The 26,683-nt window shown below is 31.6% G+C and overlaps 2 protein-coding genes across 3 annotated transcripts in view; both read right to left on the reverse strand.

The window, feature by feature from the left end:
- rgn (regeneration) overlaps nucleotides 1-24,162 on the reverse strand; it is a 435,985-nt gene extending 411,823 nt beyond the window's left edge. For both annotated transcript variants that reach the window (XM_075307769.1, XM_075307770.1), the window contains exon 1: nucleotides 23,543-24,162. The gene's annotated coding sequence lies outside the window, so the exon portion shown is untranslated. The remainder of the gene's footprint in view (nucleotides 1-23,542) is intronic.
- The window catches only part of LOC142235973 (uncharacterized), a 40,344-nt gene continuing 31,101 nt past the window's right edge, over nucleotides 17,441-26,683 (reverse strand). Inside the window, exons 3-4 of the mRNA XM_075307223.1 lie at nucleotides 23,543-23,572; nucleotides 17,441-17,535 (exon numbers count right to left, since the gene is read on the reverse strand). Of these exons, the coding sequence (XP_075163338.1) occupies nucleotides 17,441-17,535; nucleotides 23,543-23,572 (125 nt within the window). The remainder of the gene's footprint in view (nucleotides 17,536-23,542; nucleotides 23,573-26,683) is intronic.

A 26,683-nucleotide genomic window follows, 5' to 3' on the forward strand; every position in this document is an offset into this window, starting at 1 on the left:
AAAAAAAAAACTTTCACAGAATTTATTTCTTATTTTGACAAAATTTTCTATAACAATAAAATTTTGACAAAATTTTCTATAGAAATAAAATTTTGACAAATTTTCTATAAAAATAAAATTTTGACAAATTTTCTATAAGACTAGGTTAGGTTAGGTGGCAGCCCGATGTATCAGGCTCACTTCGACTATTCAGTCCATTATGATACCACATGTTCACGACTTCTCTCTTATCACTAAGTGCTGCCCGATTCCATGTTAAGCTCAATGACAGGGACCTTCTTTTTATAGCCGAGTCCGAACGGCACATTGCAGTGAAACTACTTAGAGAAGCTTTGAAAACCTCAGAAATGTCACCAGCATTACTGAGGTGGCATAATCCACCGTTTAAAAACTTTTGGTGTTCGGTCGTAGCAGGAATCGAACCCACGACCTCGTGTATGCAAGACGGGCATGCACCACGGTGGTTCTATAAGACTAAAATTTTGACAAAATTTTCTATAAAAATACAATTTTGACAACATTTTCCATAAAAAAAATAAATTTGACAAACTTTTCTATAAAAATAAATTTTTGACAAAATTTTCTATAAAAATAAATTTTTGACAAAATTTTCTATAAAACTAAAATTTTGACAAAATTTTCTATAGAAATAAAGTTTTGACAAAAGTTTCTATAGAAATAAAGTTTTGACAAAAGTTTCTATAGAAATGAAATTTTGGAAAACTTTTCTATAAGAATAAAATTTTCACAAAATTTTCTATAAAAATAAAATTTTGCCAAAATTTTCTATAAAAATAAAATGTTGACAAAATTTTCTATAAAAATAAAGTTTTCACAAAATTTTCTATAGAAATAAAATTTTGACAAAATTTGTACGAATTTATTTCGTACGAATTTATTTCGGCATAAGCCGGCTATCATGCAAAACCTTTTTTCGGAAGGTTCAAGTGTGGATCATTGTTGGGTTTAATGGACTGCCTGAATTTATTCTGGTAGTTTTGGTGCAAGTAGAGGATGCTGATGAGGAATGTTTTAATTCCGAAACGTGCGTCCATCCAACCATCTTGCCGTCTATAGAGCTTTGCCCAAATAAATTTGACAAACATTCTTTTCCTCTGTTGGTTAAGCTACACTTGTAGTTTAGTCAATACATGGTTTTAAGCTGAAGTAAAAAAAAAACAACAACCATGCTTAAAGAACAAAACCAATAATAACAAAACAAAATGAATGAAAAATTTTCTATAGAAATAAAAATTTGACAAAATTTCCTATAGAAATAAAATTTTGAGAAAATTTTCTATAGAAATAAAATTTTGACAAAATTTCCTATAGAAATACAATTTTAACAAAATTTTTTGTAGAAATAAAATAGTCAAAAAATTTTCTATAGAAACAAAATTTTTATGAAATTTTCTATAGAAATAAAATTTTGATGAAATTTTCTATAGAAATAATATGTTGACACAATTTTCAATAGAAATAACATTTTGACAAAATTTTCTATAGAAATAAAATTTTGTCAAAATTTTCCTTAGGAATAAAATTTTGACAAAATTTTCTATAGAAATAAAAATTTGACAAAATTTTCTATAGAAGTAAAATTTTGACAAAATTTTCTATAGAAATAAAATTTTGACAAACTTTTCTATAGAAATAAAATTTTGGCAAAATTTTCTGTAAGAATAAAATGTTGACAAAATTTTCTATAGAGATAAAGATGTTGATAAAATTTCTATAGAAATAAAATTTTGCCAAAATTTTCTATAAAAATATAGTTGTGACAAAATTTTCTATAAAAATAAAATTTTTACAAAATTTTCTATAAAAATAACGTTTTGACAACATTTTCTATAGAAATAAAATTTTGACAAAATTTTCTATAGAAATAAAATTTTGACAACAATGTCTATAGAAATACAATATTGACAAAATTTTCTATAGAAATACAATTTTAACAAAATTTTTTTGTAGAAATCAAATAGTGACAAAATTTTCTATAGAAACAAAATTTTGATGAAATTTTCTATAGAAATAAAATTTTGATGAAATTTTCTATAGAAAAAAATTTTGACAAAATTTTCTCTAGAAATAAAATTTTGACAAAATTTTCTATAGAAATAAAATTTTGACAAAATTTTCTATAGAAATAAAATTTTGACAAAATTTTTTATAGAAACAAAATTTTCCTTAGGAATAAAATTTTGACAAAATTTTCTATAGAAATAAAAATTTGACAAAATTTTCTATAGAAGTAAAATTTTGAGAAAATTTTCTATAGAAATAAAATTTTGCCAAAATTTTCTATAAAAATATAGTTTTGACAAAATTTTCTATAAAAATAAAATTTTTACAAAATTTTCTATAAAAATAAAGTTTTGACAACATTTTCTATAGAAATAAAATTTTGACAAAATTTTCTATAGAAATAAAATTTTGACAACAATGTCTATAGAATTACAATTTTGACAAAATTTTCTATAGAAATACAATTTTAACAAATTTTTTTTGTAGAAATCAAATAGTGACAAAATTTTCTATAGAAACAAAATTTTGATGAAATTTTCTATAGAAATAAAATTTTTAAAAAATTGTCAATAGAAAACAATTTTGACAAAATTTTCTATAGAAATAAAATTTTGACAAAATTTTCTATAGAAATAAAATTTTGACAAAATTTTCTATAGAAATAAAATTTTGACAAAATTTTTTATAGAAACAAAATTTTCCTTAGGAATAAAATTTTGACAAAATTTTCTATAGAAATAAAATTTTGACAAAATTTTCTATAGAAATAAAATTATGACCGAATTTTCTATAGAAATAAAATTTTGACAAAATTTCCTATAGAAATAAAATTATGACCGAATTTTCTATAGAAATAAAATTTTGACAAAAGTTTCTTTAGAAACCAAATTTTGGAAAACTTTTATACAGAAATACAATTTCTATAGAAATAACATTTTGACAAAATTTTCTATAAAAATAAAATCTTGATTTTCTATAAAAAAAGTTCTATAAAAATAAAATTTTGACAAAATTTTCTATGGAAATAAAATTTTGACAAAATTTTTTATAGAAATCATTTGTTGCCAAAATTTTCTAAAAAAAAATTGACAAAATATTCTATAGAAATAAATTTTTTTATAAAAATCATATTTTGACAAAATTTTCTATAGAAATAAAATTTTGACAAAAGTTTCTATAGAAACCTAATTTTGGAAAACTTTTCTACAGAAATACAATTTTGACAATCTCTTCTATAGAAATAAAGTTTTGACAAAATTTTCTGTACGAATAAAATTTTAACAAGATTTTCTATGGAAATAAAATTTTGGAAAACTTTTCTAAAGAAATAAAATTTTGCAAAATAAAATTCGAAATATTTTTACTTTAAGTGACAATTGAGTTAAAGTAAAAATATTTCTCATTTTAGTTTGCAAAATAATTTATTAAACTAAACTTGAGCTAAACTAAAGGTGAGTATTAAGTTCGAGTTTAGCCGCTAAAATCGTAATTTTTTCACTAAAGTGAAGATTTCATTATAACTTGATGAGGGATAGCCCAAAGCAAAGTTTGTATTCCTTAAAATGGATTATTAAAGAAAAGTAATCGTGAAAAAATGACGATTTTAGCGGCTAAACTCGAACTTAATACCCACCTTAAACTAAAACTTGATTTAGTGTTATCAGGCTTAAAAAATAGCAGACTGTGATTGCTCTTTCAGCAGGCAGTAATTGCATTCCCTTATTCAGCTGATTTGTTTTTTTTTTTCTTTGTTTTAGAAATATTTCCTGCTGTATCTACTAACAAATTTCTTTGGGTGTAATCTATGCAATTTGTTATAAAATTTTTATAAGTCTTGTTTTTTCTTCATTATTTCAATTGAGTCTCCAAATCCCATTTTAACAAAACGATATTGCATTCCACATACATTGTTTCAAAAGGCGTCGGGCGATAAGATAAGACTAGAAATTGGATGACAAGATCATATTTAAACTTCGATAAGAATTTTCTAAAATGCAATGGTACGGAAATGTGGTGATGATGACGGATGAACTGTAGATAAAACAGCATTTGTTACTAAAATTATAAAATTAAAAAGGAAATAATTTAGGAGAAAGCTGTGAAGTTTTTGCCAATTTTCATCGACACTTGGATCAGGTTTTATTAGCTTAAAAATTTTGTCTTTTTAACATAATCGAAATATTGGTTTTGGGCCCCACCTTATACACAGATCTTATTAGAATAACTTTCTGACTTTATTAAAATCTGATAAAAAAAAATGTCGATGTTCCTCCAACGAACAATAATGTGACAGCCGACGCTTGACCGACGCAATCGTATATTGTGGGATATCCAAAGATACTGTACCCTATGTTACGTTAGGTTGGTACGATACACTAACCAACATCGTATTTTAGAGTATTAAAAAAATACTTCATACATTTTCCTTCAATTTACGACAAAAATGTGATTTTCTTCTATAGTCATGCATGCCGTTTTTTTTTTCTTCATTGACTTTGTTTTATTTACAATAGTGAATAAAAACAAAACCGATATATTTAAAGTATTTTGACGCAAAATAGATTCAAGAGTTTGACAATATTCCCCAATTCGCAATAAAAATAAAACCGGAATTGTAGAACACTATGGCAAACGAAATAAATTTGCGTACGCAATGCAATGCAATGCGTGTCCGGTGGTTGTCTCATTGTCGTTGTCGTATTTACGAGCACCAACTGTGAACTCAATTTAAATTTAGACATTTGGTGATTTTCTCATCTTAAAGTGTTTGGTTTTTTTGTCTTAATTTTTCGTTTTTTTTTTCTAAGAAGAATTCTATGGTATTTGAGAGGGGTTTTCTCGATTGCATTGCATTTAAAAAAATTCAACAAATGCAATGCCAAAAAATATATGTATTTATTTTTTATTTGAATTAAAAAAAAACGCAAGAGGAACTAGCATCAAATCTTTATTCTCCACAAAAAAAAAAATATGAAAGAACAAGTATATACGGCCGTAAGTTTGGTCAGGCCGAAGCTTATGTACCCTCCACCATGGATTGCATAGAAACTTCTTCTAAACACTGTCATCCACAATCGAATTGCTTGGGTTGCGGTAACGCTTGCCGATGGCAAGATATCTTAAAACCTGCTAACACCGTCTTCTAAATTGTAAGTAAGTCCATACGAGGTATATATTAAATTAAAAAAGACCGATTAAATACGTATATAATTCAGTTTGACAATATTTTCTATAGAAATAAAATTTTAACAAAATTTTTTACAGAAATAAATTTTTGGCATCGGCTATATATAACTATAGACCTATATGGACTAATTTTGGTATGGTTTTTAGCGGCCATATACTAACACCACGTTCCAAATTTGAACCGGATCGGATGAATTTTGGTCCTCCAAAAGGCTCCGGAGGTCAAATCTGGAGAACGGTTTATATGGAGGCTAAATATAATTATAGACCGATATGGACCAATTCTGGCACGGTTGTTAGAGACCATATACTAACATCATACACCAAAATTCAGCCGGATCGGATGAATTTTGCTCCTCAAAGAGGCTCCGGAGGTCAAATCTGGAGAACGGTTTATATGGAGGCTAAATATAATTATGGACCGATATGGACCAATTCTGGCACGGTTGTTAGAGACCATATACCAAAACCATGTACCAAATTTCAGCCGGATCGGATGAATTTTGCTCCTCAAAGAGGCTCCGGAGGTCAAATCTGGAGAACGGTTTATATGGAGGCTAAATATAATTATGGTCCGATATGGACCAATTCTGGCACGGTTGTTAGAGACCATATACCAAAACCATGTACCAAATTTCAGCCGGATCGGATGAAATTTGCTTCGCTTTGGGGCTCCGCAAGCCAAATCTGCGGATCGGTTTATATGGGGGCTATATATAATTATGGGCTGATGTGGACCAATTTCTGCATGGTGGTTAGAGACCATATACCAAAACCATGTACCAAATTTCAGTCGGATCGGATGAAATGTGCTCGACTTTAAAGCTCCGCAAGACAAATCTGTGGATCGGTTTATATGGGGGCCAGAGAATGAAGCCGACCCATTTTTGCCGGGGGCGGCTGACACTAATTTTTTGCCTCCGGCGGCGGCGGCTTGTTGGCTAAGCCGATATAAATTCGTCTATTCGGCGGCGGACAATTATCCATTATAAAATCGATTTGAAGTAATCCGAATGGTAATGAGATTAGTTGTACAACCAAACTTACAATCAAATTTTCATTTCATTTACATTTTCTGAGCTAAATGGTTGCAAAGCTATTATAGAAACATGATACTGATGGATTTTGGGTTGAAAGTTAAACATTTTAACAAAAAATACATCAATTATTAATAAATTTTTCTGATTTAAATCAATATTTTTGATTACTTGGCGGCTAATTAGGAGCCGAGATGAGTCGATATATTCGGCGGCGGCTTCGGCTGGAAGAAACTGGTCGGCGGCGGCTAAAGTCGGCGGCGCGACTCGGCGGCTTCATTCTCTGATGGGGGCTATATATAATTGTGGACCGATGTGGACCAATTTTTGCGTGGTTGTTAGAGAGCATATACCAACACCATGTACCAAATTTCAGCCGTATCGGATGAAATATGCTTCTCTTAGAGGCTCCGCAAGTCAAATCTGAGGTTTCGTTTATATGGGGGCTATACGTAAAAGTGGACCGATATGGCCCATTTGCAATACCATCCGACCTACATCAATAACAACTACTTGTGACAAGTTTCAAGTCGATAGCTTGTTTCGTTCGGAAGTTAGCGTGATTTCAACAGACGGACGGACGGACGAACGGACGGACATGCTTAGATCGATTAAGAATTTCACCACGACCCAGAATATATGTATATACTTTATGGGGTCTTACAGCAATATTTCGATGTGTTACAAACGGAATGACAAAGTTAATATACCCCCCATCCTATGGAGGAGGGTATAAAAATGAACAAAAAATGTGGTCAGACCGAATCTTAATTTCCCTCCAGCAAAGGTTATATTAGGCGGAATGGTTGCTTATAGTTACCGTCAGACTACGCCAATAAATTCTTCATACTCTATACTTCATTCAATAATGGCAAGAGGCATCCTTTTTATAGCCTATTTGATTTCGGAAACCACTTACTTTGCGACTGATATTCGTCCGTGGAGTATTTCGCATCTTCACTCATTACTTTACGCATTACCTGTAATATGTATATAAATGATATCTATTCTCTGTAGGAAAGGTTAGTGTAATATAAATAGATGGACAAATAGATGAACGAAACAATCAGCAGAATAACGGAACAGGTGGGTGTAGAGATAGACATTAAGAGGGACTTGAACAAAATGTCAAAATGTAGGTGAATTCGCTACCAGATTAGCGATGAGATAAATGGACAGACAACAAGTTCTTTTACACAATTTCATGCCAAGATCTCTCGCTTCAAGGATAGAATAACAAACGAACGGAAAGAATGGCGGACAGACCGATGGATGGATGGACAGATAGTTGGAATAACAAAGGATTGGAGAGAGAACAAAAGTGCTTACTGCAAACCAAAATCTTTAGTCCCTCCAAATTTGGAGCGATTTCATCAGATGAGCGGTAGAACAGATAGACAAACGGGTAGATGGGCGAACGGATGGGCAAGTATGGACGTACTAACCAGACGGATGGGCCGACAATAATTGTACTTCTGCAAACCCCCAAGCCGACATCTTTAGTCGGCTCAAGAATTTCCACAAATGGACGAAGGGACAGATGGTCAAGATGGATATTATTTCCACGATGTTGTTAAACATCGAGCAGGCATCTGTAGATATCATGATCTCTCCCAATTACACAAAAAGACTATGACGGACGAATAGGACAAATAGATGGACGGAGAGATAGATACGAGTAGATGGACAATAAAAGTGTTTCACAGATAAACGGATAGGCAGAGGTTCAGATGGACCAATAGTATTTCCACGAAGTGATTAAACTTCAAGCTGACATCAGTATTCGATCCAAACATAGCATGATTTCTCCCAGTTGGTGAACTTACGAATGAACAGATGGGCAGAAGGATGAATAAACGAACTGACAGATAGAAATATTTACGAATGCATATATGATGGACGTACGAACAGATGGATTGACAGACAGTTAGACGGACGAATAATACAAGTATATCTACAAAAATTCAAGCTGACATGTTGAGTTCCTTCAGGGATGGGGATTTCAATAGGTGGACGGACAAGCAGAAGTCGAGAGGGACAATAAAAAGTGTTTCCATAATTCAATTTAACTTATGAAAAATAGATTTCTCCCAACGAAAGGACGCATGGATGAACAGACGGATGGACAGGATAATGGAAGATATATAGATGAACGTACGGACAGATCGTTTGACAGACAGTTAGACGGTCGGACAATAAAAGTACTCCTACAAAACTTCCAAGGTAAGCGACAATGACCGGACAAATATACGTCCAGATGTACCGCGATTCTTACACTGTGGCCAGATGGATGAACAGACGAAGAGATATACGGCCATACAGATGGATGTACGGATAGATGTTTAGAAGGACGATCAGATGGATAAGCAGACGGATGGACATATAAGGACTTACGGACAGATGAATGAACGGATAGATGGTTAGCAGGACGGACAACAAAACAGACAGACGGAGGGACAAAAGTGCTTCTGAACGAACAGAGGTCCAGACGACCAGTAAAGTGTTTCCACGAAGTGCATCAACTTCAAGGTGACACTTGAATTCGCTTCAAATTTAGGGCGTTTTCGTTTCGCAAAAAATATGTTGCCTTGGTGTTACACTACTTTTTCCCTCATTGTATTTTCGCCCAAATGGTAGTGTCATTCCAAAGTTATTATTAATTCATAACATTTTGAGGAACACAGGAACCAAAATTTATGACAGTGTCCTTCATATGTGGCAATCAATTTCGAGAATGTTGCACCTTTTTTCCCAATCGAAATCGCCATTAGATTGAGTTCCCTCTATTATCGGACTCACAGATAGAACCAACGGACGGATCAACGGAAGAACACATGGTCTAACGGACAGATGGCCAAAAGGACGGACAGGTGAACAGTTTGAGGTGATTCTACAATGTGTTACTATTAAATTTAACGTCGATACTTATACACCCTCAAAAAAAAATCGCTTCTGTAACACATATCCCAAATACATTTTGCCTCAAGCATATATATTTTCAGGATAGATCCGAACAAAATATTGTTTGTATTGTTCAAACATATTATGTTTCACCTTAGGGCATAGACTGGTAGAAACAAAATTTAATGAAATTTTCTTTGTGTGGATATATTTTTAAGGCACCAATTGATTACTTCCATTATTTTATAAGGAAAATGTGGGTATTTTGGTCATTTTTGCCCAAATCGGAAAAGCATATATATGGAAGCTATATAGAAATCTCAACCGATTTCAACCAAATTTGACATGCATACTTAGCATTTTAATTCTACTCCCTGTGCAAAATTTCACGTAAATCGGACTACAACTTTGAACTCTGTGGTCGTATGACGGAAAATCGGGCGAAAGATATATATGGGAACTATATCTAAATCTAAACCGACTTCAATAAAATTTAGCACACTTGACTACATTACTAATTGTACTCCTAGTGCAAAATTTCAACCAAACTGGGCAACAACTCTGGCTTCTGGGGCCATATAATTGCATATCGGGCGAAAGATATATATGGGAGCTATATCGAAATCTGAACCGATTTCAATCGAATTTGGCACACCTCACTATAGTACTTATTGTTCTCTTGGTGCAAAATATCAAGCAAATTAGGGTAAAACTCTGGCCTCTGGGGCCATATAAGTCTATTTCGGGCGAAAGATATATATGGGGGCTATATCTCAATCTGAACCGATTTCAATAAAATTTGGCACACCTGACTATACGACCAAGTGTTATGTTTGTGCAAAATTTCAAGCAAATTAGGGTAAAACTCTGGCTTCTGGGGCCATATAAGTACATATCGGGTGAAAGATATATATGGAAGCTATATCTAAATCTGAACCGATTTCTTACAAAATCAATAGGGTTCTATTCTGACCCAAAACAGGAACTTGTGCCAAATTTGAAGGCGATTGGACTAAAACGGCGACCTAGACTTTGATCACAAAAATGTGTTCACAGACAGACGGACGGACGGACAGACGTACATTGCTAGATCGACTCAGGGACCCACCCTGAGCATTATTGCCAAAGACACCATGTGTCTATCTCGTCTCCTTCTGGGTGTTGCAAACATATGCACTAATTTATAATACCCTGTTCCACAGTGTGGCGCGGGGTATAATTAATTGATCCAATTAAAATATTAATAGATACCGTTAAGTTATGTGATTGAAGTTTGTTTCAATTAAAAAATTTGTTGAAACAATTAAACTTTTAATTGAATATTTTCTACAATTCAATTAAAATTTTAATTGGAAAAATTTAGATGTTTAGAGTTTTACTATGTACTACCACTATCGCGATTACAGACACTTTATAAATTCAAAAACCCATACATAACTACACCCCAAATGCGATGACAAAATTTAATATACCCCCCATTCAATGATAGCGAGTGTGTGGGGGAAAAAAAGCCAACATATTTTTGTTATTTTGCTCTTATCATAAATTTACCGAATCATAAGAGGAGAAAGAAACCAAACGAAAAGGAAAGTAAAAAAAATACCCGCAAAAAAGAAGCAACAGAATTTCCATGCCGAATACATGAATGGATGGAGCAATGACTGAAATAAAGGAACCGCAAAATGCATGCCAAGGATATTTGGATAGAAACAAAAAAAACACACACACACACACACAGCATGAAACCAAGACCCAGTCATTCTTTCGTTTCACTTGGGTCAATCAGAGGCAAATGCCAGCCTTAGAAATTCTCAAACGCAAATATCCATTTTACTTTCAATTCTAGAAATATGTAAATGTGGGTGTATTTTATATGTCCGAGCGCTGTGTGTGTGTGTGAGTCTAAAACATCTTTGACCAAGTTTTCGAAGGTACAGAAGCCACAGAATCATTTCAACAGAAAATGCTACGAAAGCGAAATGAAATCATAAACAAAAGCCCAGGTTGGTCATCCTTTCTGTCGCCCGTCCACCATCGCCCGTCCATTTCACTTTATTTCTTATGGCTTTGGGTCTGCTTTATCCATGCCACCAACAGAGGTGCATCAAAAAAAAGGCCAAACGCCTTATTGAAAAATGGAAACGATAGCATGCCTAAACGAATTCCCCTTTGACAAGAACCGAAATGGACAATGAGCATTCCTCAAAACTGGCAATTTACTTATGGATCATATTTCCATTCAATTTGGCCAAAAAAATTCAGGGAAGATGCACTGAAAAAAACATATTTGGATTCATAGAGAAATCTTTGAATTGAAACTCATTATCCTTATGAAATAAAACTAAACAAAATTGATCTCCTAAATTTTGAAAGGAAAAGTGGAAAGTCAACTTTTCAAGTTTTTTATTTTTTTTTTTTCAAAATTAAAAAAAAAAACAAGTAAGGAAAGTCTAAAGTCGGGCGGGGCCGACTATATTATACCCTGCACCACTTTGTAGATCTAAATTTTCGATACCATATCACATCCGTCAAATGTGTTGGGTGCTGAATATATAGAGGTTTGTCCCAAATACACACATTTAGCTATCACTCAATCTGGACAGAATTTGATAGACTTCTACAAATTCTATAGACTCAAAACTTAAGTCGGCTAATGCGCTAGGGTGAAACACAATGATAGTAAAAATTTGGGAAAGACACTTTTATTTATGATTTATCGCTCGATATATATGTATTAGAAGTAGAGGAAAATTAGAGAAATTTTTATAACTTTTCGACTAAGCAGAGGCGATTTTAAAAGGGAAATGTTCGTATTTTGACCATTTTTGTCGAAATCAGAAAAACATATATATGGGAGCTATATCTAAATCTGAACCGATTTCAATCAAATTTGGCACGCCTAGCAACAATGCTTATTATACTCCCTGTGCAAAATTTAAACTAAATCGCAGTAAAAAATTGGCCTCTGTGGTCATATGAGTGTAAATCGGGCGAAAGCTATATATGGGAGCTATATCTAAATCTGAACCGATTTCAATCAAATTTGGCACACTTGACTACACTACTAGTTGTACTCCTAGTGCATAATTTCAACCAAATTGGGCCAAAACTCTGGCTTCTAGGACCATATTAGTCAATATCGGGCGAAAGCTATATATGGGAGCTATATCTAAATCTGAACCGATTTCAATCAAATTGTGCACACATGACTACACTAGTAATTGTACTCCATGTGCAAAATTTCAACCAAATTGGGCCTAAACTCTGGCTTCTGGGGCCATATAAGTCCATATCGGGCAAAAGATATAAAGGGTGATTTGTTAAGAGCTTGATAACTTTTTAAAAAAAAAAACGCATAAAATTTGCAAAATCTCATCGGTTCTTTATTTGAAACGTTAGATTGGTCCATGACATTTACTTTTTGAAGATAATTTCATTTAAATGTTGACCGCGGCTGCGTCTTAGGTGGTCCATTCGGAAAGTCCAATTTTGGGCAACTTTTTCGAGCATTTCGGCCGGAATAGCCCGAATTTCTTCGGAAATGTTGTCTTCCAAAGCTGGAATAGTTGCTGGCTTATTTCTGTAGACTTTAGACTTGACGTAGCCCCACAAAAAATAGTCTAAAGGCGTCAAATCGCATGATCTTGGTGGCCAACTTACCGGTCCATTTCTTGAGATGAATTGTTCTCCGAAGTTTTCCCTCAAAATGGCCATAGAATCGCGAGCTGTGTGGCATGTAGCGCCATCTTGTTGAAACCACATGTCAACCAAGTTCAGTTCTTCCATTTTTGGCAACAAAAAGTTTGTTAGCATCGAACGATAGCGATCGCCATTCACCGTAACGTTGCGTCCAACAGCATCTTTGAAAAAATACGGTCCAATGATTCCACCAGCGTACAAACCACACCAAACAGTGCATTTTTCGGGATGCATGGGCAGTTCTTGAACGGCTTCTGGTTGCTCTTCACTCCAAATGCGGCAATTTTGCTTATTTACGTAGCCATTCAACCAGAAATGAGCCTCATCGCTGAACAAAATTTGTCGATAAAAAAGCGGATTTTCTGCCAACTTTTCTAGGGCCCATTCACTGAAAATTCGACGTTGTGGCTCGTTAGTAAGTCTATTCATGATGAAATGTCAAAGCATACTGAGCATCTTTCTCTTTGACACCATGTCTGAAATCCCACGTGATCTGTCAAATACTAATGCATGAAAATCCTAACCTCAAAAGAATCACCCTTTATATATATATATATATATATATATATATATATATATATATATATATATATATATATATATATATATATATATATATATATATATATATATATATATATATATATATAAAGAGGTGTGTCGAAAAGGGTCTGTATCGGTCCATGTTTTGGTATAGCCCCCATATAGGTCGATTTTGCTTCTTGGGCGTCTTGAAACTCTATTTTCTATCCGATTTACCTGAAATTGAAAATCTGGAGGTATTTTACGACTACAAATTGGTGTGTCGAAAATGGAGTGTATCGGTCCATGTTTTGGTATAGCTGCATATAGACCGATCTACCAATTTTATTTCTTGGGCTTCTAGAAAATGTACTTTACTATCCGATATGCCTGAAATTTGAAATTTTGAAATATTTTATGACCAGAAAGGGGTGTACCGGTCAATGTTTTGTCATAGTCCCCATATAGACCGATCTCACGATTTTATTTCTTGGGCATCTAGAAACTGTATTTACAATCCGATTTGCCTGACATTGGAAATCTGGAGGTATTTTGGGACCATATAGAGGTGTGTCGAAAAGCGTCTGTATCGGTCCATGTTTTGGTATTTTGGGACCATAAAGAGGTGTGTCGAAAAGGGTCTGTATCGGTCCATGTTTCGGTATAGCCCCCATATAGGCCGATTTTACTTCTAGGGCGTCTAGAAACTGTATTTTCTATCCGATTTACCTGAAATTGAAAATCTGGAGGTATTTACGACTACAAATTGGTGTGTCGAAAATGGAGTGTATCGGTCCATGTTTTGGTATAGCTGCATATAGACCGATCTACCGATTTTATTTCTTGGGCTTCTAGAAACTGTACTTTACAATCCGATTTGCCTGACATTGGAAATCTGGGGATATTTTGGGACCATAAAAAGGGGTGTCGAAAATCGTCCGTATCGGTCCATGTTTTGGTATAGCCCCCCTATATATATTGATCTCTCGATTTTACTTCTTGGGCTTCTAGAATTCGTAGTTTTTAACCAATTTGTCTGAAATTGGACTCTCAGAGGTATTTGAGGACCATTAAGAAGTGTGTCGCAAATGGTGATTATTGGTCCATGTTTTGGTATAGCCTCCATATAGACATACCTCCCGAATTTCTTGGTCTGCAAGAATCTGTAGTTTTTATCCACTTCGACTGAAATTGGAAACCTAGAGGTATTTTAAGACCACAAATATGTCAGCCAAATATGGTAGGTATCGAGCCAGGTTTTGGTGTAGCCCCCGATCTCCCGATTTACCTCATTGGGCTTTTGGAAACCATAGTTTTCATCCGATTTGCCCGAAAATAGAAATACACTGGTATCTTAGATCCTCAAAAATCTGTATCGCATTTGGTAAAGCATGGATATAGACCGATTTCACTTCTCGAAGGTACTCGAAGGCGCACTGATCATAAAAAATGCATGAAACTGAAAGTAAAAGATCCATATTTTACTGCTCGTAATCATTTAAATACCCAGCAAAAAAAGCGTCGCCAAAAAAGTAATGGAAATGTTCTTTTGGATCCGGAAGTGGTTCAAAATTGACGCAGAAGCGATGAATTTAACATGGACTTGTCATAGGACGGAAGTCCTCCATTTCAACAGCCGTTGCACTGAATTTGTATCACTTCTTTAGGCTTGATCCAAATTCAATGTTTTGGATGTAAATTGAAAAATTTTGTGATATTTTGTCAAATAAACAATTTTCCAATTGATAATTGTTGATAAAAACGAGCTCGAGGTCTGGATGATTAATTTTAATTTATTCAATATTTCGTCTTTTCATTGAAAGACTTCATCGGGAAAATTTTTGAAAAGAACAAAAATAATACACCAACTATTTTTGTTCTTTGTTCTAAAAATTTTTCCCGATGAAGTCTTTCTTTTCAAAAATTTTCCCGATGAAGTCTTTCAATGAAAAAACGAAATATTGAATAAATTAAAATTAATCATCCAGACCTCGAGCTCGTTTTTATCAACAATTATCAATTGGAAAATCTATATACAGGTCGAATATAATAAAAACATTCATAATATAACAAATAAATAATTTTTATTATTTTTTATAAATTTTAATGGATTCTAACGCTAGTCGGAAACGTTTGACCTCAAATATTTTCAAAAATTCACAATTTTTTCATAATGGAGTTAGCATTTTTTTTTTTTTTTTGACAAAAATTAAATGATTTGTACCATTTTATGAATTCTTACTCTGTTTTAAACCTATTTGAAACAAAAAAAGTTAAAATTATCCAATAAAAGTATGAAAAACCCAAGTTATAAAAAAATGAATTAAAAGAAATTCCTGGGTAGTTAAAATAAAGAACATCATTGGGAGTACATCTTTCGGAAGTGCTTTTAAAGTTGTGCCTTTGGAAGAACTTCCAAATTTTTTTGCTGGGTAATGGCGTTAAAAATCTACAAAATTAAGATTTCAAATCAAGGCTTTCTTTCATCAATTTACGATATGTTTATGATTTCCCTAAAACTCAAAAAAAATTGGTTCCTATAAATTCAGAATTTGATCTAGTCTTCATAGGTAGAATCTTTAAATTTATCTTCGGGAAGCGTACTGGAAAATATCTGTCATCAAAACCCCCCCGTCGTTGATTCAGTTATAATGAATTTTTCTTCCTTGTGTGGAAAACCAAAAAAAAATATTTTTTTTTGTATTTTCGATTCCTGAAACAAAATTAAAATTTCTTCTAATTTATTTTGCGTTTGAATTATGACTTATTCAAATTTGGCATCCCCAGCCAGTTTAATCTCTTAGGAACATTGGATTGATTTGCTAATTTTGCTACACTGCTAGAAAAATCTTCATTAAATTTGTCATTAAAATTGAGCCAATGAAACTATTTCATAAATACAATTTTTTAGTGATTGTTATGATGTTGGCATTATATAACGAAATATTTCATGATATTAATGAACACTTTCATTGTTTTAATGAAAAAATGCAATTGGCTCAATTTTCTTTGTGTGTTTAAATTAGAAAATTTACCCAATGTTCTTAAGAGACTACACCGGCATTGGATCATAGGTTTGAGATCGCCTTATAAGGATTTTTTTTCGCTAAAATTTTTTCTTTTTTTAAATTTTCTGGAAATTTAAAATTAAAAAAAAATCCAAATACATACAGAATATCTCCTCTCAAAAGACCCTTTTGTTTTCAATCGCTTTTTTGGGTTTTTTTACAAAAAAAAAAAAAAAAACAAATAATAATCTTGCTGGCATTTTGGGTTAAATGCTCATCAGTTAATTTATGACTAAAAGGCATCATAAATAAAACAAAAATCCTACTAAAAATATTATTCAAATTAATTTTGATAATCTCGAAAAATGTAAAAGGCTAGCAAAAATTTTTATGACTTAAACGTTAAAGCGGTTACTTCTTAAAGCCACCATCAAAAACACAAAAAAGTCGTAAAAATTTTGATTTTTTTTCTTGACTTTGTTAAAATTTAATTTTTTGGCAAATGTTTATTTAGGGATTAAGTGGTAAGGATTTCTTGTTTATCTTAGCCTACCAGAGAAGCTTAGGTGGTCTGTGTAAAAAATTTTAACTCTTTTTGCCATGAAACTTCTTAGTTGGGATCTTAATTAGCATTACGAAGACAGGAGAATGGTTGACACAAAGGCCAAGAAAGTTTCCAAAAAGTTTGCCTAATTTTATAGTTCTTGGAAATTTGGAAAGTTAGCACATTTTAGAGGTAAATAGAATTGCCTCATCCCCCTTCCCACCCGCAAAACATCGACGATTTGACGTTTGAAGTAATCGTTTATGTTAGGTGGGAACTTTTGTATTGGCTTAGTTCAAGGCAAGCACTTGAATTTGAATTTGACACTTTCCGAAAAATTTACATTTTCAGTGCTCAGTGTCAACGAGTGAACAAACAAACGATATGCTAACAAAAAAATATAATATATGGATTCCCCCCCTACCCCCTTCATTTCGAGGGTTAAACTTCAAGGTGTGTTCTCTGAAGCCCTTAAGGCACAGAACAGTAGCAATTTGAAATTCCTATGAATATGATATTCATTTCGAAAAATATTTTAGCATGATATACACCTTGTTTTCACACTGATAGATTATACTTTGATGGGAATTAAGTTGGTTATTTTCAATTTCTTCTGTGGGTGGTTTGTTTTGCGTGAAAAACAATCATATTTTTTTTTGAATCCTATAATTGTTAACAATGTAACTATTTAGCCCCCATATAAACGGAACCCCAAATTTGGCTTGCGAGGCCTCTAAGAGAAGCAAATTTCATCCGATCCGGCTGAAATTGGGTACATGGTGTTAGTATATGGTCTCTAACAACCATGCAAAAATTGTTTCACGTCGGTCCATAATTATATATAGCACCCATATAAACCGATCACCCGATTTGGCTTGCCGAGCCTCTAAAAGAAGCAAATTTCATCCGATCCGGCTGAAATTTGGTACATGGTGTTAGTATATGGTCACCGAAGCGTGGAGCGGTGTTTGCAGGTGTTAACTCGTAATACACCCGAGTTTTTCCGTCGATATGTGACAATGGATGAAACATGGCTCCATCACTACACTCCTGAGTCCAATCGACAGTCGGCTGAGTGGACAGCGACCGGTGAACCGTCACCGAAGCGTGGAAGGACTCAAAAGTCCGCTGGCAAAGGCCTCTGTTTTTGGGATGCGCATGGAATAATTTTTATCGATTATCTTGAGAAGGGAAAAACCATCAACAGTGACTATTATATGGTGTTATTGGAGCGTTTGAAGGTCGAAATCGCGGCAAAACGGTCCCATATGAAAAAGACACAAGTATATATATGCGTAGAAACTTCTACGAAAGACTGTCACCCACAAGTTTCAACTCACTCGGATGAAATTTGCCCCTCCAAGAGGCTCCAAAGCCAAATCTCGGGATCGGTTTATATGGGGGCATGGTTTGTTAAATATCATATACTACCACCACGTACTAAATTTCAACCAGATCGGATGAATTTTGCTTCTCCAAAAGGCACCGGAGGTCAAATCTGGCGATCGGTTTATATGGGAGCTATATTTAATTATGGACTGATAGGAACCAATTCCTGCATGGTTGTTGGATACCATATATTAACATCACGTACCAAATTTCAACCGAATAGGAAGAATTTTGCTCTTCCAAGAGGCTCCGGAGGTCAAATCTGGGGATCGGTTTAAATTGGGCCTATATATAATTATGGACCGGTATCGACCAATTTTTGCATGGGTGTTTGAGGCCATATATTAACATCACGTACCAAATTTCAACTGAATCAGATGAATTTTGGTCTTCCAAGAGGCTCCGGAGGTCTAATCTGGTGATCTGTTTATATGGGGGCTATATATAATTATGGACCGATATGGACCAATTTTTGCATGGTCATTAGAGACCATATACTAACATCATGTACCAAATTTCAGCCGGATCGGATGAAATTTGCTTCTCTTAGAGACCTCGCAAGCCACATTTGGGGGTCCGTTTATATGGGGGCTATACGTAAAAGTGGACCGATATGGCCCATTTGCAATACCATCCGACCTACATCAATAGCAACTATTTGTGCCAAGTTTCAAGTCGATAGCTTGTTTCGTTAGGAAGTTAGCGTGATTTCAACGGAAGGACGGACGGACATGCTCAGATCGACTCAGAATTTCACCCCGACCCAGAATATATATATATATATATATATATATACTTTATGGCGTCTTATATCAATATTTCGTTGTGTTACAAACGGAATGACAAAGTTAATATACCCCCCATTCTATGGTGGAGGGTATAAAATGTGTTGTTCCACCAAGACAACGCACCGTGCCACAAGTCATTGAGAACGATGGCAAAAATTCATGAATTGGGCTTCGAGTTGCTTCCCCACCCACCGTATTCTCCAGATCTGGCCCCCAGCGACTTTTTCTTGTTTTCAGACCTCAAAAAGATGCTCGCAGGCAAAAAATTTGGCTGCAATGAAGACGTGATCGCCGAAACTGAGGCCTATTTTGAGGCAAAACCGAAGGAGTACTACCAAAATGGTATCAAAAAATTGGAAGGTCGTTATAATCGTTGTATCGCTCTAGAAGGGAACTATGTTCAATACTAAAAACGAATTTTGACAAAAAAATGTGTTTTTCTTTGTTGGACCGGGAACTTATCAGCCAACCTGTTATGTATATCCAAAAGAAGAAAAATTTAGCGCATCTCTATAATATTTCATGTCATGCAGTTTGTTTTTATATTTTTTTAAAGTTTGCAAAAATCTATTAACAAATAATTCCCTGTCCCATAAAAAGATTTATGTATGTATATAAAATAATATGCGCTAAGTTGTATTAAGTGCAAACATATATAATTGCCTGTCTCTATTATTATTTTTTTTGTTTTTTTCATTGCTTTAATTTATTGTTGAAAGTATCAATATTTTAAGTTTTTTTTTCGCATGGGCTATAAAATTGTGCTAAGTTTTTATATATATATAACCATAGTAGAGAAATAATTTTATATAGTATTTCTTATTGGTATACATATATATAAAAAAAGTAGTTTGTTTTCAAATGATATGAAAACATTTTTTATGTTAGAAAGAAATTTTCAATAACAAATATATGGGGAATGATGATAAAAAAGAGAGAATATTTTAAATCGATTTTTTGTTAAATATTATACTTTTTTAAAGACAATTTAAGCTTCGAATATCTGTTCTAGGCTGGAGAAAAGAAACAACTGCTAAGAAGGAGCTTCCGAAAACATGGTTTGCTTCCAAACTTGTGATCTGGAATGCAAATACAAATTTGGATCATCTCCAATGAATATTGCATGGGTCTGTCATAGGATGGAGTAAACATTTTACAAAGTAGAAAATAAAAGTATATGTGCTACGATAATGAAAATAAAATTTAAAATTGGTTAACAAATCAGTTGTTTTTTTATTTCTTCATTCAAATTAACTTGGAAGGCATAACTTCTAAAGTCATACAAAGTATCTGAAAACGAAATATTTCCGCCGTATGATAATTCATTGGAGATGATCCAAATTTGCACTATTTCCAGAACGCAATTCTGTGATCCAAACACTTTTTTTGAAAGCTATTTTTTTTAATGGGTACACAGAAAAGAAGTGAACTATGGGAAGAATGAACTACCTAGTGCTTAAATTGAATAAAATTTCTTGAGATTTCCATAATGCGTTGTTAAAGTAACGACAATTTTCTGTCACCTTATATTTATACCCTACGCCACACTGTGGAACAGGGTATTATAAGTTAGTGCATATGTTTGTAACACCCAGAAGGAGACGAGATAGACACACGGTGTCTTTGGTAGTAATGCTCAGGGTGGGTCCCTGAGTCGATAATATGGACCCAGCAGCCAGAGTTTTATACCGATTTGCTTGAAATTTTGTACAAACATAACACTTAGTCGTATAGTCAAGTGTGCAACATTTTATTGAAATCGGTTCAGATTTAGATATAGCTCCCATATATATCTTTCGCCCGATATGGACTTATATGGCCCCAGAAGCCAGATTTTTGGCCGAATTTGGTTGAAATTTTGCACTAGGAGTACAATTAGTAGTATATTCAAGTGTGCAAAATTTGATTGAAATCGATTCAGATTTAGATATAGCTCCCATATATATCTTTCGCCCGATATGGACTAATATGGTCCTTAAAGCCAGAGTTTTGGCCCAATTTGGTTGAAATTTTTCACAGGGAGTAGATTCAGCATTGTAGCTATGCGTGCCAAATTTGGTTGAAATCGATTAAGATTTAGATATAGCTCCCATATATATCTTTCGCCCGATATGCACTTATATGGACCCAGAAGCCAGAGTTTTATCCCGATTAGCTTGAAATTTTGCACAAGGAGTACAACTAGTAGTATAGTCATGTGTGCTAAATTTGATTGAAATCGGTGCAGATTTAGATATAGCTTCCATATATATTTTTCGCCCGATATGGACTTATATGGCCCCAGAAGCCAGAGTTTTGGCCCAATTTCGTAGAAATTTTGCACTAGGAGTACAATTAGTAATATAGTCATGTGTGCCAAATTTGATTGAAATCGGTTCAGATTTAGATATAGCTCCCATATATATGTTTTTCTGATTTCGACAAAAATGGTCAAAATACCAACATTTTCCTTGTTAAATCGCCACTGCTTAGCCGAAAAGTTGTAAAAATTTTTTCTGTAGAAAATTTTGTCTAAATTTTATTTCTGTAAAAAATTTTGTCAAAATTTTATTTCTGCAGAAAATTTTGTCAAAATTTTATTTCTGTAGAAAACTTTGTTAAATATTTAGTTCATTAGAAAATGTTGTCCAAATTTTATTTCTATAGAAAATTTTGTCAATATTTTGTTTCTATAGAAAATTTGTCAAACTTTTGTTTCTATAGAAATTTATCGCAAAATTGTATTTCTATATAATTTTTTTACAAAAATTTCTTCCTAAAAAAAATGTTTTTTTAAGTTTATTTCTGTACAAAATGTTGGCAAAATTTTATTTTTTTGGACAAGCATTTTTCCAAAATTGGACTCAAATTCGTACCAGCGGACCATTTTTCGAAATTAAATTAATATCATTTAAAAGTTAAAATTTTTCAAAAATTTTACTGTTGTTGAATATTTTGTAAAAATTTTATTTCTATAGAAAATTTTGTCAGAATTTTACTTCTGTTGAATATTTTGTCAAAATTTTATTTCTGTAGAAAATGTTTTTAAAATTTTATTTCTGTAGAAAATTTTGTCAAAATTTTATTTCTGTAGAAAATTTTGTCAAAATTTTATTTCTGTAGAAAATTTTGTCAACATTTTATTTCTGTAGAAAATTTTGTCAAAATTTTATTTCTGTAGAAAATTTTGTAAACATTTTATTTCTGTAGAAAATTTTGTCAAAATCTTATTTCTGTAGAAAATTTTGTCAAAATTTTATTTCTGTAGAAAACTTTGTTAAATATTTATTTCTGTAGAAAATGTTGTCCAAATTTTATTTCTATAGAAAATTTTGTCAATATTTTGTTTCTATAGAAAATTTGTCAAACTTTTGTTTCTATAGAAATTTATCGCAAAATTGTATTTCTATATAATTTTTTTACAAAAATTTCTTGCTAAAAAAATATTTTTTTTAAGTTTATTCTGTACAAAATTTTGGCAAAATTTTATTTTTATAGAAAATATTGTTAAATAGAAAGTTATAGCAAAATTGTATTTCTATATATTTTTTTACTAAAATTTCTTCCTAAAAAAAATTTTTTTCAAGTTTATTTCTGTACAAAATTTTGGCAAAACTTTATTTCTATAGAAAATATTGTTACAATTTTATTTCTATAGAAAATTTTGGCAAAATTTTATTTCTCTAGAAAATATTGTTAAAATTTTATTTCTATAGAAATTTTATTCAAAATGTAATTTCTACAGAAAATTTTATTTATTTATTTATAAGCTTTTATTCAGTAATGTTAAGCCTTCATGGTCAAATACATTTGTATTTTTTAAACATTTTATTTCTTTGGAAAATTTTGAAAAAATACCGATTTGACGAAAATGGACCAAAATGAACCAAATTCCATTTAAAAATACTTCATTTTTTGGACCAATTTTGTTCCGATCGGACTAAAATGGCAACCCTGCTCCCATATTCCACCTACATCAGTGTGAACTTCCCTCTTGTGTTTACCAAATCCATTACAAGATAACGGTAAAAGCTAATGTTATTCTCCCTACCTCACTTGATTTTAATTTACCCACAAATAAACACACAAACACACAGACATACGCTCGCCTTCCTACAGAGATTAAAAATGCACACGTTTCAGCAAGTGAAAAATTAGGCAGAATTTTTTCAATTAAAAATTTATGAGACAAGTTGATCTGTGAGTTGATGTCTACACCCCTCTATTAGGAGTTTATGGTGAACACCATCATCAGCATCATAATTTAGCTACCAACCGTTTATGATAATTGACCAGCCCCATAAGGTACATTGTCTTAATTACAGTTACATTAGCTACCATAAGAACCAGCCATTGTAGTATTGGAGAGCATGATGTATTTTATTCACAAACAAATGTAAACGCATCACAATAAAAGTAAAACAATAACAACACCAACAACATGAAATGACATTTTCCACTTACCTTTTGTGAATGAACTCAACTCGTAACAGCCTGAGGTGGAGAGAAAGAGAGAAGAAATCAAGCGTGTACACCTTATGTATGTTAAACTAGACGCTTAATTGATTTGTTTGTATTGTTCTATTTCATTCAATAAAAAATTGGTGTTTTTTTTTTGTAAATTAGATTTCCAATAATTTAAATTTTTGTATTATTTATTCCATTAATCCAATATTGTTGTTTAGCACAATTCACACCACACGTTTGTTGTTGTTTTTCTAATCAAACTCATAAAACACTTTTTAACCAAGTTAACTTTTTTAGGAGAAGGTATTTACTTTTTATAGAATTTTTACTTTCTTCATAAACAAAAGTAAACTGTTGCTTTTTTATTTTGATAATCTCCACTTTTGAAAAATAAAACTAAGTTTTATTAATAATTTTTTATGATGAGCGAATAGAATGCCAAAATTCCTTTCATTCTTTTTGGTTCTAGCCAAGAAATACCAAAGCGAAAATAAAAAAACGCGCACTTTCTAGATAGCCGGTTGAAATATTTTTATTGATATTGTAGTTGGTATAAATTGTATAATTTGGATTTTGATGATTTCGCGGCACAACACGTTTTATCAAATCGAATGTTAAATTGCAACTAAAATGATGTGTAGATTTTAGAAGAGTATTGGCAAAAATGCTTTTTAACATAGTAGTGAGATGTTGTATGGGCCACTGTTAATAACAGAATGCCACCAAACATATCAAAATTATAGTTCCCTATGATGTCATATTGTTTAGCAACATTTGTTGCTAACACTGTGAGAGTTGATGGAAAATGTTGGCAACATTCATCTCACAACATTTTAATAGGATTATATACAAAGCTTTAGTTACACGTAGTGTGTTTGTGTGTGTTATTGGCAAAGAGTGATGCCAATTTAGCTATTTTATATGTAGTTCAAGATATTTTTGATTGTGAGTAGATAATTACTGCCATTGTCATTAGATTAGGCACGAAATCGTTTTTTTTGCACCAAAATCTCTATGCAAATATCAAGTGTTCAGATGGCAAAAATAATTGAAATTTAGTTTATTTGCGGATTTATCAGTTGGTTTATGTTTAGAAAAAGAAATTGAAAATATTGAAGCTTGTTTATAGTCTACACCGAATAGCACTGTATTAACATTAAACTAAATCTTGAGCTATTGGCTTCTTAAGATTGCAGCCAAGAAATAAAAATTTGACAAAATTTTCTATAGAAATAAAATTTTCTATAGAAATAAAATTTTGACAAAATTTTCTATAGAAATAAAGTTTTGACAAAATTTTCTATAGAAATAAAATATTAACAAAAGTTTCTATAGAAATAAAATTTTAATAAAATTTTCTAAAGAAAAAAGTTTTGGCAAGATATATAGAAATAAAATTTTGATAAAATTTTCCATAGAAATAAAATTTTCTATAAAAATAAAATTTTGACAACATTTTCAATAGAAATACAATTTTGACAAAATTTTGTATAGAACTAACAATTTGACAAAATTTTCTATAGAAATAAAATTTTAACAAAAGTTTCTATAGAAATAAAATTTGAACAAAATTTTCTAAAGAAAAAAAAGTTTGTCAAAATTTTCTGTAGAAAAAAAACTTTTGATAAAATGTTCCATAGAAATAAAATTTTCTATAAAAATAAAATTTTGAAAAATTTTCAATAGAAATAAAATTTTGACAAAATTTTGTATAGAAATAAAATTTTGACAAAATTTTTTATAGAAATAAAAATTTGACAACATTTTCTATAGAAATAAAATTTTGACAAAATTTTCTATAGTAAACAAATATGACAAAATTTTCTATATTAAAAAAAATTGACAAAAGCGAAAATGACAAAATAATCTATAGAAATAAAATTTTGATACAATTTTCTATATAAACAAATTTTGACCAAATTTACTATAGTAAAAAAAATTGTCAATCTTTTCTATAGCAACAAATTTTTTCTATAGTAAAAAATGACAAAATTTTCTATAGTAAAAAAATGACAAAATTATTTATAGTAAAAAAATTTTGACAAAATTTTTTTTGGCAACAAAAAAAACATTAACCGAAATAAAATTCTGTCAAAAATGTGCTATGGTAATAAAATCATGACTGAATTTCTATAAAATATTTCTATAAAAATAAAATTTTGATATAATTTTCCATTGAAATAAAATGTTGACAAAATTTTTTATAGTAAAAAAAACTTTCGTTTTGTTTTGTTATTGTTGAATTTGTTCTTTAAGCATTGTTGTTTTTTTTTATTGCAGCTTAAAACCATACATTGACTAAACTACAAGTGTAGCTTAACCAACTGAGGAAAAGAATGTTTGTCAAATTTATTTGGGCAATGCCCTATAGACTGCAAGATGGTTGGATGGACGCACGTTTCGGAATTACCACATTCCTCATCAGCATCCTCTACTTGCAGCAATACTATCAACCAATTATCAGAATAAATTCAGGCAGTTCATTAAACCCAACCATGAACCACACTTGAACCTTCCGAATAAATAAATAAAAATTTTGACAAAATTTTCTAAAGAAATACAATTTTAACAAAATGTTCTATAGAAATCAAATGTTAACAAAAGTTTCTATAGAAATAAAATTTTCTAAAGAAAAAAGTTTTGGCAAGATTGTCTATAGAAATAAAATTTTGATAAAATTTTCTATAGAAATAAAATTTTCTATAAAAATAAAATTTTGACAAAATGTTCTATGGAAATAAAATATTGACAAAATTTTACATAGAACTAAAATTTTGACAAAATTTTCTATAGAAATAAAATTTTAACAAAAGTTTCTATAGAAATAAAATTTTAACAAAATTTTCTAATGGAAAAAAATTTTGTCAAAATTTTATATAGAAAAAAAATTTTGATAAAATTTTCCATAGAAATAAAATTTTAACAAAAGTTTCTATAGAACTAAAATTTTAACAAAAATTTCTAAAGTAAAAAAATTTTGTCAATATTTTCTATAGAAATAAAATTTTGATAAAATTTTCCATAGAAATAAAATTTTCTATACTAATAAAATTTTGACAAAATTTTCAATAGAAAAAAAACTTGACAAAATTTTGTATAGAACTAAAATATTGACAAAATTTTCTACCGAACTAAAAT

The sequence above is a fragment of the Haematobia irritans genome, chromosome 4 (genome assembly GCF_050003625.1).
Source record: "Haematobia irritans isolate KBUSLIRL chromosome 4, ASM5000362v1, whole genome shotgun sequence".
NCBI lineage: Eukaryota > Metazoa > Arthropoda > Insecta > Diptera > Muscidae > Haematobia > Haematobia irritans.